The sequence below is a fragment of the Hemiscyllium ocellatum genome, assembly GCF_020745735.1.
Source record: "Hemiscyllium ocellatum isolate sHemOce1 chromosome 27 unlocalized genomic scaffold, sHemOce1.pat.X.cur. SUPER_27_unloc_1, whole genome shotgun sequence".
Classification (NCBI taxonomy): Eukaryota; Metazoa; Chordata; class Chondrichthyes; order Orectolobiformes; family Hemiscylliidae; genus Hemiscyllium; species Hemiscyllium ocellatum.
The window spans coordinates 974,421-987,996 of record NW_026867476.1 but is presented as its reverse complement, the minus strand read 5'-3'; the positions used below and the strand labels follow the sequence as shown (position 1 = coordinate 987,996).

At 51.5% G+C, this 13,576-nt stretch overlaps 1 protein-coding gene across 1 annotated transcript in view; it reads left to right on the top strand.

Moving 5' to 3' along the window:
- The window catches only part of LOC132807031 (zinc finger protein 774-like), a 29,117-nt gene extending 15,820 nt beyond the window's left edge, over nucleotides 1–13,297 (top strand). Inside the window, exon 2 of the mRNA XM_060821338.1 lies at nucleotides 9,382–13,297. Coding sequence (XP_060677321.1) covers nucleotides 9,978–10,811 — 834 coding nt within the window. The 5' untranslated portion in view covers nucleotides 9,382–9,977 and the 3' untranslated portion in view covers nucleotides 10,812–13,297. The remainder of the gene's footprint in view (nucleotides 1–9,381) is intronic.
- The last annotated feature ends 279 nt before the right edge of the window (nucleotides 13,298–13,576 follow it).

The window sequence follows — 13,576 nt, the reverse complement described above, 5'->3', positions numbered from 1 at the left end:
TGTCCAGGGCCAGCCACTCCCCCCGGTGATGGAAGAACATCCCGAACAGCCCCCAATTGTGAGAAACTAAGCTCACACACTTCAATAATTTCAGTCCGAGACAAGATCTGAATCAGTAGTGTCATTTTTTTACTCTTGCAAGAGGGTGTGGTGTCCACTGTCTGTCTACAAGGCAAGGGACTCACACACCAAATTCAACGAATACTCAATATTTATATAATTTGGTTTCTATATTTTTTTTATTTCGTTGCTCCTCCCCTGTTTACATCCTCCCCTTCCCTAAGACCAGTACCCATTACTCATGTTTATCTCTTGCCTTATCCGGCCTGGTCTGTGACAAAATGCTTATTTCTGGCCTCACAAGGCCGTTTGACCTCATCCCACTGTGGGTCATTGTTAGGCATATCCTTTCCTTACCATTATCTACTCCCTCCATCTGTGCCTCCCCTCTCATACAGATCGTTCAGACCCTTTTAATTGGGGTTTGTTCCTGTGTTTCTGTAAAAGTGGGAAACAGATGTTTGTACCTACTGTTTGTACAGGCGTATCTAGCTTAACTGCCTCCCCTCATAGCACCGATCTAGTCGCCTGCATTGTTTTGCCGTCCCGTTTCTATCTTGCATACATTTTTAGCTAATACAAAAAAAAGTATGCATTTCCTCCACATAGTTTCCATTCTTGTTGACTCAGCTCCTGGCTGAAACAAATACACACTGGTGTGAGTTCATTTACTTTGTATAAGTAATTATAATTGCAGAAGTAACACTACCTATATCCCACACTATATTCCTGCTGTCGTTTTGTTATTTCTTCCACTGTTGCCGCCATCATTTTGGCTTTCTGTTTCTGCTTCTCGTCTTCCCTTTTCACATACACTTTCTGTGCCTCACGTAACATCTCTTCCATCTGTCTATCACTCCATCCCTCTCATTTCTGTAATTTCTTTTGTAGGTCCGGCCATGATTTAGTCACCAACTTTTAAAAGTCCCAGTCATCGGGATTCATTCCCGAATACTTCCTTGTAGCCTCCTTAAGCCTTTGAAGGAATGCAGAAGGTGTTTCATCCTTCTCTCGTTGTACTTCAAAGGCCTTAACAAAGTTTTTTTGTGATTTTGCTGCCGCCTCTTTGATTCCCATTAATGTCATTTCTCGTGGATCTCGCATTGAGTTCCTATCGATCGCCTCATTATTATCCCAGTGAGGATCAGTGCCGGACTACGCCAGCTCCAACTGGATGTCTCTTTTCCCATTCCTGTAAGGCCGCCCTCCTGATCAAACCTCGCTCTTTCCCCGCGAACAATGTTCCCAGAATTGCCATCGTTTCTCCCCAAGTACGCAAACTGGGTCCCAGGAACCGATCTAACTGCTCGGCCAATCCGACTGGATCCTCAAGCAAATCCTTTCATTTCCTCCTTGGAGGCCCTGACCTCACTACTAGTTAAAGGGACATTTACAATACCAATTTTCTTTATCCCTCTCTCAAGGGGCATACTTTTGTATTTTCAATGATCTCCCCTTTACACGTGGCAGATCGAGTTCTGGGCCCCCCGACTTCTGAATCTTTTCGTTCAGAGTCTGTTCCTCTTTTTTTTTGTGCTACCTCGGAAGAGGATGTTGCAAGGGGGAGGGGGAGCTGTAGGCTCGTCCCTTGGAGGATAATTTGGGGGAGGCGGCAAACACGTTAAGGGATCCCATTGTGGCTTCCCCCCTTCATTTCTCTGTTCCACCTTTCCCACCTCCTCCGTATTTACGGGATATAAATTTATTCCCGCGCTCCCCAACCAACGAGCTGCATAATCTGACTCTCCCTGGCCTTGATGTTTTCTATTCACGTATAGATTTAAGTCTTGACGCAGCCAATCTTCATCGGGCCCATATTTAGACCAAAATACATTTGGTGATTTTATACTTTCACGAGTTCAAACAAAACAACAATAATTTATCATCACAGTTCTAGCTTTTCCCCGCGTCCGGGGATTGTTTTCCCAGTTTATCACCATCCTCCCCAAGGGCGTGTCTGGTGGTATATACTCAGACTTGGTGCTGTTTATTGATCCTTAGTCAGGCAACTTCCTTTGCCTCCCATTTTAATTGATCTTACAGAGGTCCGGTGTCACCTTCTTCCACACCCACTTCAGGGTCCTTACCTTCGCGTGGGGGATTTCCCCTCTTAACAACCGGTCTAAGGCTGGGCGGTCGAATCAGGTAGACACCTTACTCGTCCGGTCAATTTGGCCAACTATACACTCTTAATTTTACTTTGCCAATTCCCCGCACCTTCCTTGCGTTCCCGACCACCAAGGCAATACTTAAAGGTCCTTTTCTTACCTTGGTCTGTGCACAGAGTTACCTGGTCATGCCGGCTCCTAACCTGCTGCAGCAATATCTGCAGCACTTATTGGTCGCTGCAAACCCTGGTCACCCGGATACGTCTTTTTTATTTCAGAACTTAAGACCTTTTTTAAGACCCGGGTCTCGTGCACGAGAGTTGCCCAACCAAACCCGCCATGTCTCCCTTATCACCTTGTTCCACGGTCTCTCCATCTAGATCATGCACGCTCAAAGCCGCTGTGGCAACAAGGGAAACTAGAGACCGCTGAAATCGGCGAGGTGCACTTGCTCCATTTTCCCTAAGAGAGATTGCCGGAGCGTGGGATCCTGGACGAGCCCCCAAACTCTAAAATTTAGCTGAGACCACCAAAAGCTGGAAACAAGGCAATTTATTGATGAACTTGCAAGTAAGGGCATCAAATGCATTAAGCAAATGAGCTCTGAGCATTGGAACATGTACACAGTTATATCCCTGGGAGATAACCTCTCCCACCCCCTTACCCTACCTAACAGCTTAATGGCCGCTACGTGATTTCTCTTCATCTAAATTAAAACCCCCTTCCGTTTCCTGGAACATATGCTGTAACCGCCTTGCAAAACCACTACCACATGTCTGCAGATGCAAGAAGCCAGTTTTAACTATCACTCATGATAACACATCTGAATTTTTATAGCGCCCTTGTCCAGCAACTCCATTCTTTGCAGCAACAACACTTTTTACAGGCATCTCTCACACGTGATTACACAAGCCAAGGCTTTTTATATTTTTTTTCCCCAAAAAAAGAGGCATTTCCTGCAGTTTCGCGCACAACTGCCCTCAATTCAGTTACTGCTGGGACATGTTGGGATAAGACTTTTGTCACATGCACTCGTTATCTTGCGGTTCATAGTCGCTTCTCCGTTTTCTTTGTGTACACTCGGCCGTGCCCAAGCTAACCCACCCTGCCCCGACAGCATTTTGTTTAACATATCAATTTCAAGCAAGCTAAAATGTACCATTCTTTCACCTCCAACCCCAGCAACATCTTTCCTGCACACTTTCAAGTTTTGCAACACCCTTCTCGTTGCGGGGAGACCGGAATTGAACACAGTATTCCAAAACCAGCCCAAACTAACGTTCCGTGCAGCCGCAGCAGGATCTCCCAACTCCTAAGCTCTGTACGCTGACCAACAAAGGCAAGCGTACCAAACGCTGCCCTTCCCTACCCAGTCATTCCCGACGAAGGGCTCCTGCCCGAAAACGTCTGGGATGCTGCCTGACCTGCTGTGCTTTTCCAGCGCCACTCTAATCTTGACTCTGACCTCCAGCATCTGCGATCCTCACTTCCTCCTCCTTCACCACCCTTGCCTACCTGTGACTCCACTTTCAAGGAACAGTGAACCTCAAAGACATAAGAACAGAAATTAGGCCATTCAGTCATTCAGTCATGCCTGATATGTTTCTCAACCCCCCATTCTCCTGCTTTCTCCCCATAACCCTTGATCCTCCAGCATCTTTTTATCTCCGTCTTAAATATACTCAATAATCTGGCCTTCATAGCCTTTTGTAGCAACGAATTCCTTAGATTCCCCACTCTCTGATTGAAGAAGTTTCTCCTTACCTCTGTTCTAAAAGGTCTTCCCTTTACTCTAAGGCTGTGCCCTCAGGTTCTAATCTCTTCTACCAATGGAAACATCTTCCCAACATCTACGCTATCCAGGCCATTCAGTATTCTGTATGTTTTAATTAGATCCCCTCTCATCCTTCTAAACTCCATAAAGTGTGAACCCAGATTCTTCAAGCATTCCTCAAATGCGAAACCTTTCTTTCTTGGGACCATTCTCATGAACCTCCTCTGATCAGGCTCCAGGGCCAGTACATCCTTCCTGAGAAACGGGGCCCAAAACTCTGCACAATACTCCAACCTGCGCTTCAGGGTCTCTTTGCTTGGTAACCCTTCCCAGGGCCTTACCACGAAGTGTATAAGCCCTGCCAGTTTTGCTTTTCCAAGCTGCAGGACCTCATTCCATCTGCCACTCCTCGGCCCCGTTGTCCTGTCTGATCAAGGTCCCGTTGTTCTCCGAGGTGACCTTCTTGGCTGTGTCGGCTACAACACCAATGTCGGTGTCATGCACAAGCTTAATAACCACACCTCCTCCAAAATATTTCAAGCAAGTAGTTGCCGTGGAAATTAAATCAACTCGACTCGCATGCTAGCAAGAGCAAAGAAAAAGTTTATTTTGGACCTCTGCGAAGGGACCCGATACATTTGCAAAACTCCTCACATATGGGGCGCCAGATAGCTTTTCCATATTTCCTTTATACTATAATTCACTTCTCCTTATCAACACCTCAAGGCCAGGAGCCTGGAACATTTGAGTTCCTTTCCGTATATGGAGTTGTTTTTCTCATTCCTTGACTGTTGATATGGTAGTTTACTGGCCTTGTGAGTCTGCTGGGCATTACACCACTTTATTGTAACGTTAGGCATCTCCAATCACGCAGTATTGTATCTGAGCCGACGTGGTGCCGACATATGTGTGCTCTCTTGCCCCGCAAGCAGTAAGGTTCCTGCATGTGGGACCGGTAGGGTTAATTCACCATCGCCGACCGTGTCCCGGGGCGCCGCAACAGCCTTTTCAGCTGCGGCCCCGGCTCGCAGGCATTTAGAGACAATCCTGCCACTACGGGGTCTATCTAGTTTAGCCGAAAAGTAAGCTACCGGCCTCGATCTCTCTCCCCCCCCCCCACCCCCACCATGATCCTGCAGCAGCACAGATGTCATGCAGCCACGCTTTACATCTTTACCATTTGACTATCTGGGTGCACCGGTACACCAAAGAAAGCATTTGCTAAATCCACCCTTTACTGTCCGGTGGAATTTGAGCCAGTATAGTATAGGGGTTGGGAATATTTGGGGCACTTGGGACAACAGCGTTGTTGACTGCCTGCAGGTTTTGAACAAACCTCCAGTTCACCGGGAATGTTTGCCTCTTTGACCAGGAAAAATGGGGGGGTTCTCACCGGTGAGTTTTCACAGGGGATTATCACTCCAGCCTTGAGGAGGGATTCAAAGACTCCTTCCACAGTCTCGGGTTTTAACGGGTGTTGTGTTCTGCGAGGACGATATTCAGACTTTGGGGTGATGTGTATGGGTTCGCAGCCTCGTATGAGCCCCACGTCATGTTTGCCCTTTTGCCCACAACTCAGTAGGGGACCCTTCTTAATCTTGCGTCCGAGACTCCTACCTGAGGAAAGTGCCAGGCTACCCTCCTAAGGCTCTTCACGGCTAGCAGGTGGGTTACCTGGGCTGTCCTATCTGCCTGAGTTAGCCAATTTAGTTTATTCCTATATGTCCGCGTATTTGCTTTGAACCAGATGCCCACCTCATCCCCGAAGACTCAACCTTTCGTTCTTTGTGCCGTTAGTACCCATGGTCCCCAAACCTGCCGCCTGTCACTGGACGCCTTCGCCTGTGACACGTGCAGAAAAGAGCTTTCCACGTCAAAACGATAGGGTCTACTTGCTGTCACAGACACTTCAGATCAGTTCACACTGTCTGTGTACGTCTGTGATCACTCCAATAAAATTCGTACAATAACAACTGACCTGGTTTAGACAATCCTCCTGAAGCAATCCTTCCCATATGATTCGTCAGGGCCATCGCGGTGTATGTGTGCTGTGCAGTGCAGCCTATCCCCAGCGGGAAGGTCGGTGTTAAAAGGATTAACGTGGTTACTCGCTTCCAGGCGAGCGAATCGCTCAGTGAACGTATCACCTTCTGGCTTAATCACCACTCATAGACATACAGCGGGGTGGCGGGTTGTATTTTACAGCACGCACTGGTCAATCTTCTTTTGGTATGACCTGCAAGCAAGGGTACTGAACAAATCCATCCCCAGTCTCACTATGAGATCCCTCTCATAGTTTAAAGGATAGAATTCCGATAACAGAAATGAGAATTGGAATGTTTCCCCGTTACTGGTTTCACACAATAGGGGTGCGGTTAATCTCTCTCGTATCATGACTCCTGATGCGCCCGTTGAGTTCAGGAACCCTCCCACTCCTCTATTGGCATCGACTCTCTGAACTGGCTTGGTTTAAGGACTGAATAATGTATCAACCGAAAGGGTAACTGGCATACCTTCCACATAGGGGGCGGCACGGTGGCTCAGTGGTTAGCACTGCTGCCTGACAGTGCCAGGGACCCAGGTTCGATTCCAGCCTTGGGCTGCTGTCTGTGTGGAGTTTGCACGTTCTCTCCCACAATCCAAAGATCCAAACATACTAAATTGCCCATAGTGTTAGGTGCATTAGTCAGGGGTAAGAATAGGTTTGGGTGGGTTACTCTTCGGAGGGGTGGTATGGACTTGTTGGGCTGAAGGGCCTGTTTCCAAACTGTAGAGAATCTAATCTACTCTAATCAAACATAGGCGTTGACTCGTACGCATCATCAGTTATACTGAACATATGGTCCATAAGTCTCAGTGCCAGTAGAAGAGATTAGCGTAAGCGAGTCTTCATTGCTAGGCATAAAGGAACGAGGCTTACCTGTACCTGTACCTGTACCTCCACCTCAGCTTTCCCCCGTCAGTCACCCTGCTGTCCAGCCTCCAGGGCTGACTGAGGCTGTCTGTGCGAGCACTGTCTCGCCCGGTGGTCCATTGCTTCCACGAACAAAGCATCCGCCAGATCTACCTCTGCCAGCCCCTCTTCCTCTTGCGCGACCTCCACCTCTGCTTCTCTCTTTTCCCTCCCTCTAACGGCCCCCACGTTTACCGTCATGGAAATTAAATCGACTGGACTCAAATGCTAGCAAGAGCAAAGAAAAGGCTTTATTGTAACCTGTGCAGGGGGCCCAATACACTTGGCAAAAACGCCTTATGGAAGGGGCCTGAACAACTTGCACATATTCTCTTTCACTTATTTCACTTATCCTTATCACACGCTCAAGGACAAGAACTGGGAACATTCAACCTTCTTTCCACATATGGTGTTGTTTTTCTCATTCCTTTGCTGTTGATATATTTGCTTACTGCCCTTTATGTTTTCCCTGACTCTTGCTGAATCTGACTGTTTGCGAGACTTGCAAAGCCAAGCTGTCTGCTTCCAAACTTCAGCAAAGTCAGGCTGTCTACTTAAAACCTTTAGCAAAGTATTCTCTTTCAGGTTTCACAGTAAATGTTAATTTTCCACTCCACGTCCTTTCAGCATTTACCCTGTCCAGCCCCTTAGGAATTTTTGTGTTTCTTCTAAATGTCTTTTAAGCGTTAGTGACTGTGTACCTGCATCCGCCACTTTCTCAAGACGTTCATTCCACCGTTTCCTGTGTTAAAAATAAATTTGCCCTTCAGCTCTTTTTAAAATCTTTCTCCTCTCACCTTGAAAATACGCCCTCACATCTTGAAAATCCCCCACTTTAGGGAGAAGACATCTGCCATTCACCTTATTTAAACCAGATCTCTCCCCCCAACACCGACTATTTTATAAATCTCAGTAAGGTGACCTCCCCTTGGCTCAACCTCTGCATTCCGGACAAAATCATGGTAAATCTGCTCTGAGCCCTCGCCTCATGGACTACCGTTTTGAATACTAACTCAACAGATTAGTTGCCAATCATTCTATTGAGGCAGAATGCAAGTGGTAGGAGATGGACGTTCATATTGTGCGCACACTCTCTCTGCAAGCAGGAATCTTTCACTGGGACTTGGTGAGGAATGACGGCCAGGTTACCCGCAATCCCCTGCGACTCTGAAACTGCTGTCTCTGCCACTCTGGGGTTGGGTGACCCTTGATACGTGTGTGTATTCATCAATGATATATACACGTGTGTGTGTGTATTATATATATCTCTGCAGGTTCAAGAAAGCAGCTTACTGCTATCATCTTAAGGGCACCTAGAAACGGGCAGTGAATTCCCTGCACAGCGATATCCACGTCCGTGAGTCCGGCAGTGAGCTGTTTTCTTGTACGTCGGCCCACTGTTCTATTCAGGAGGGAGCTTTTGACCCACAGGCAGAGAGGGGACGGCAGGTCAGGGTGGTGGGTGGCTCGGAGGGGAACCTGAAGGTGGCAGTGTTCCAGTGTGCCTGCTGCCCTTGGTGGAAGTGGGTTTCGGACAGTGCTCTCGAAGCATCAGGCTCTGGATGGCCCCGAGGCCCAGGCACACCACACACTCTGTGTGGACCAGCAAGATTTTATTCAGCACGGTACAGCGGCAGCTTTGGGGAAACACCGAACGCTCCTCGCCAGGCTGGCGAGGGCGTGTCCAGGGAAGCTCCAAAGAAAAGGTCCTTCCTTTAGACTAAATCTTTACATCACAGTCAGTGAAGCCCCTAAGATTACCCCTCAGTCACATGTCACTCGTGACACAATGCAGTGACCACCTGACCTCCAGAAACAATGTCACGCAAAGCATCCCTCCATGGCCAGATCTGGTGTGAATTTTTATATATAAATATATTTTAAACTCCAGGGTGTAACCAGAATTCCAGCTCTAATGTTGTTACTGCCTTCCGATTGGAGGATGAAAATGTAAATAGGGTTTTGAATGATATGGAGTTGGCCATGTAAATGGCTCTGCATAGGAGATGATAATGCAATTTCTTACAGTCCATCTGTAAGCCAAAGGCATCCCAACCTAGCGTCAGGACATCCCCACGTCCTCCGGTCGCCACAGCAAGTGAACTCGTTCATATCACATTAGTGCGTCTTGTAGACGGTACACACTGGTGAAGGGAGTGGATGTTTTGCGGACGTGTGTTTGACGTTCATAGGAACCCTTACAGTGGGGGAGAGTAGGCCGTTCAGCCCATGGAGACCACCCGACCCTGCGAAGATCATCACGCACAGGCCCAATCCCCCACCCCACCCCCTCCCCCGACTCTGTGTCCCTGCAACCCTGCACTTCCCACAAGCTGACCTGCCCCTCCCGTGGGCGAGTTAGCGCAGCCAGGTCCGCCTAGCGTGCACCGCTTTGGAGGGAGTTTTGCGTGCGTGTGGAATTGTCGGTTCGGAATTTTCATCGCGCACTGACTGTGATTCCTGTAACACCCCCCCACCTTTTGCAGAGGATGACAAGGAGAGGACGGACAGGCAGCGGCGTGACCCGGTCACTCGGATGTGTGTTCAGGAGCTGCGTATCACTGAGCGAGGCGGGCGCATTGCCTCTCTCTGGGAAGCCATTCCAACCACCAGCTGGTCCGGAAACCCACCGCCCGGAGTGAGCCTGCCGGGTCGCTGACCGCTACCACCGCCTGGGAAGACGTCGCCACCTTCCAGGGCCAACAGGGGGAGGAACGCCACCTGTCACCTCTGTCCGAGCAGGGCTCCGCCTGGTCGGCGAGGGGTGACCGTCCACCCCGGGGAGTGAGCACGCTAACCGCTGGCTGGTTGTCTTCCCCCCCCTCCACCCAAGTCAAGGCAGAAGTGCCAAGAGAGACCCACCACCCACCAAGTCAAGGCAGAAGTGCCAAGAGAGACCCCCCACCCACCAAGTCAAGGCAGAAGTGCCAAGAGAGACCCCCCACCCATCCAAGTCAAGGCAGAAGTGCCAAGAGAGACCCCCCACCCACCAAGTCAAGGCAGAAGTGCCAAGAGAGACCACCCACCCACCAAGTCACGGCAGAAGTGCCAAGAGAGACCACCCACCCACCTGCCCCCCACCATGAAGAAGCCGTGGAAGTGTGAGGACTGTGGGAAAGGTTTCCGAGCCCCGTCTGAGCTGGAAGTCCACCGGCGCATTCACACCGGGGAGAGACCCTTCACCTGCCCCGGGTGTGGGAAGGGCTTCATCCGGCTCGCCAACCTGCAGTCACACCAGCGGGTTCACGCCAGCGGGAGGCGCCCCCGCTGCCCCCGCTGCGGCGGGAAGCGCTTGGAGCCGTCCGCCGGGCGGGCTTCGCCGACGAACGCGGAGGCCTGCCCTCGCTGCAGGGCTGAGCCGAGCCGGCCGCCCGGCCCCGCTCCCGCTCCCGCCGCGCGTCCCGGCGCCACGGGGCGGCCGCACGTCTGCCGGCAGTGCGGCAAGGCGTTCACCTGCTCGTCCAACCTCGCCCGGCACCAGCACCTGCACTCCGGCCGGCGGGCCTTCCGCTGCCCCGACTGCGGCGGGAGCTTCCGGCGCAGCACCGACCTGGCCCGGCACCGGCGGGCCCACACCGGCGAGCGGCCCTTCGTCTGCTCCAGCTGCGGCCGGGGCTTCGCCGACGCCGGCAACCTGATGAAGCATGAGCAGAGCCACACCGGCGAGCGGCCCTTCCCCTGCCCCGAGTGCGGCAAGCGCTTCCCCCGCTCGGCCACCCTGCTGCAGCACCGGCGCACGCACACCGGCGAGCGGCCCTTCGCCTGCCCCGACTGCGGCCGGGCTTTCACCTGGTCGTCGCACTTGCAGCGGCACCGGCGCACCCACGCCGGGGAGCGGCCGTTCGCCTGCTCCAAGTGCGGCAAGCGGTTTACCCGGTCGGCCCACTTGCTGCGGCACCAGCGAGTTCACGACTGAATTCCCAAACCCCCTGCCCCATCCCTCCCCCCCCCCCCCCCCCCCCCCCTGCTCATCCCCCTCTTGAGGTCTGGCGTTCGTCAGATTGAATCCCGATGGCTCCTGGTTAGATATTCACCTCCTGCGGGGGGTGGGTGTGTGGAAGGGGGAGGGTCTGTTGGCTATCACTGGGCCAGGCCAGTCTGTATTGCTCCACAGGGCAGTTCAGAATCCACCGCCTTGCTGTGGGAGTCTGGACCCTTCCCCCCCCGTCAGCCTGACCAGTGAGGTCTGCCAGTTTCCTTTCAACAGTTGGCAGCAGGTTCGTGGTCATTTTTATCGACCTCCCAATGTCACGGCAGGATTTGAACCCCCCCCCCCCCGGTCCTCAGAATTATCACTGGGGTCTCTCAACTACACTGGCACCACCCCCCACCTTTTCCTCCACTACATCGATGAACAGTTCATCAACTGCGCCTTCACTTTTTATCCCCACGTCAAATTGACCTGGACCATCTGGGACACTTCCCTCCCCTTCCTGGACCTCTCCCCATCTCCACCTCCGGTGACCGACCAACCGAGGACACCTCCTACAAACCCACCGACTCCCACAGCGACCTGGACTGCACCTCCTCTCACCCCGCCCCCCTGTAATGCAACAAGGGCAGAACCCCACCACGGTCCTCACCTCCTACCCTAGCAACCTCCATATACATAAGCATCAGCCCCCCTCCACCATTAGGGGGGATATATTTCCCTCCCCATCCCTATCAGCGTTTCGGAGAGACCATTCCCTCTGCAACTTCCTTGTCAGATCCATGTACCCCCCCCCCCCCACACCAGCCCGCACCCGGTACCTGCCCCAGCCACCACAAGAAGTGCAAAACTTGTGCCCAGACCTCCCCCCCCAAACCCCCACCTCACCTCCGTCCAAGGCCCCAGAGGATCCTTCCACATCTGACAGAAATTTACCTGCACATCCACAAATGTTACCTACTGCACCCGTTGACATCTGATGTGGTCTCCTGTACAGTGGGGAGACAGGACGCCGACTTGTGCATCGTTTCAGAGAACATCTCTGGGACACCTGCACCAGCCAACCCCACCGCCCCCGTGGCTCTGCACACTTCCCCCTCCCACTCCACCGAGGACATGCAGGTTCTGGGCTTCCTCCATCACCAAACCCTAACCACCTGACACCTGGAGGAAGGACGCCCCCATCTTCTGCCCCTGATCCCGTGTGGTTGCAGGGTCCCATGTGGATTTCACCAATTTCCCCTCCCTCCCACCTTTTATACCAGTTCCAACCCGGCACCACCCCCCTTGACCTGTCCACCGTCCTTCCCATCTGTCGGCTCCACCCTCTTCTATCTATCGCCTTCCCCCCCCCCCCCCCAAAACTCATCAACCTCTCGCATTCTCGGCTACCTTCCCCTTCCCCCCATCCCATTTCTCTCTCAGCCCCGGCCCACAAGCCTCATTCCTGATGAAGGGCTTATGCCCGAAACGTCGATTCTCCTGCTCCTCGGATGCTGCCTGACCTGCTACGCTTCTCCAGCGCCACACCTTTGTCTTTGGATTAACAGTCCACTGGGCCATCGTCTCGTCCTAACTGTTTTATATTTGGGCCTGTACCTCATTTCCTTGTCTTTTTTTAACATTTGTTTGGGACAGTAGTTTGTGCTGCCCGTTCCCAGTTGTCGCCCAGAGTGTATCACCTTCTCAAACTGCTGCAGTAGAATGTGACATTGACCACTCGGGGTTGAATCCAGGCAGCCCCTGAACAATGTACAACTTAGTTTCATACCTGGAGACGGACCAACAGGAGAATCGAGTGAGGTTCTTTCTGGGATTGGAGGAACCTTGGGGGAAAAAAAAAACTCAGTTGAAATTGAGGAGATCCACGCCGATTAAGGCAAGGTGCTTCACGTTTCAGCCTGGAACGCAGTGACCTTGGCATGTTAGAAAGTGCACCCGGTTTAATCTACTGACAACTGGACGTCTCTGTGTGTCGTTAGTTTCAAAAGCCAAACGTCCTCTGGATTCTGCGTTGATGACGAGAAATGATGCAGTGATGAAGACAGCTTCCTGCCTGAGTAATCCGATTGTATTGATCGGGGTTGGCTGTGCTTCATCCCTGATCAAGATGGATGCACGGAAGCAATCTGGCAAGGACTGTTCTGGCGATATCGGCCTCTAAGCCAAACGGAATGACATAAAAATCGTGTCACACTTCGGGTGTTTAAAGTGCTTCAGCTATTTTCCAAAGACTCGCGGACCAAGTCTTAACTCGTGTTCTGACCTGTGTAGTTTACTTGGATTAGGCATTAATGTACAGCAGTGCCTGGGAGGAACATGTAAGTGTTTAACTAAAGGCTTCCAGCTGTGCTCATTTGATGATGAATCTTATCAAGAGTGAGTTTGTAAACCTGTTGTCATTGGGTGAGGGCAGGTATTGGCAAGGTCAGTAAAATAAATGGCTTTGACAGAGTTCCTCGGACCTAAAACTGACTGGAAGTCACGAGATACTTTGGCAAGCGTGGTTTTGACTAAACATTACAGCTATCCACTCTAACAGAGCGATTGCCGTTGCCTATAGTGCAGGATGTGTGCCCTTTTGCCTGTTCCCGGCCCACTGCAGTGCTCCAGCGCATCAGAGCGCAAACCAGGGCAGCAACACCTCGCCTTTGGACTCGGCTCTTTCACCGCCTTCCGGCCTTCATATTGAGTTCCAACGCTTTCAAATCGAGAACCAACTCCTGTTCCTTCCCTTCCTTTTTAAGCTT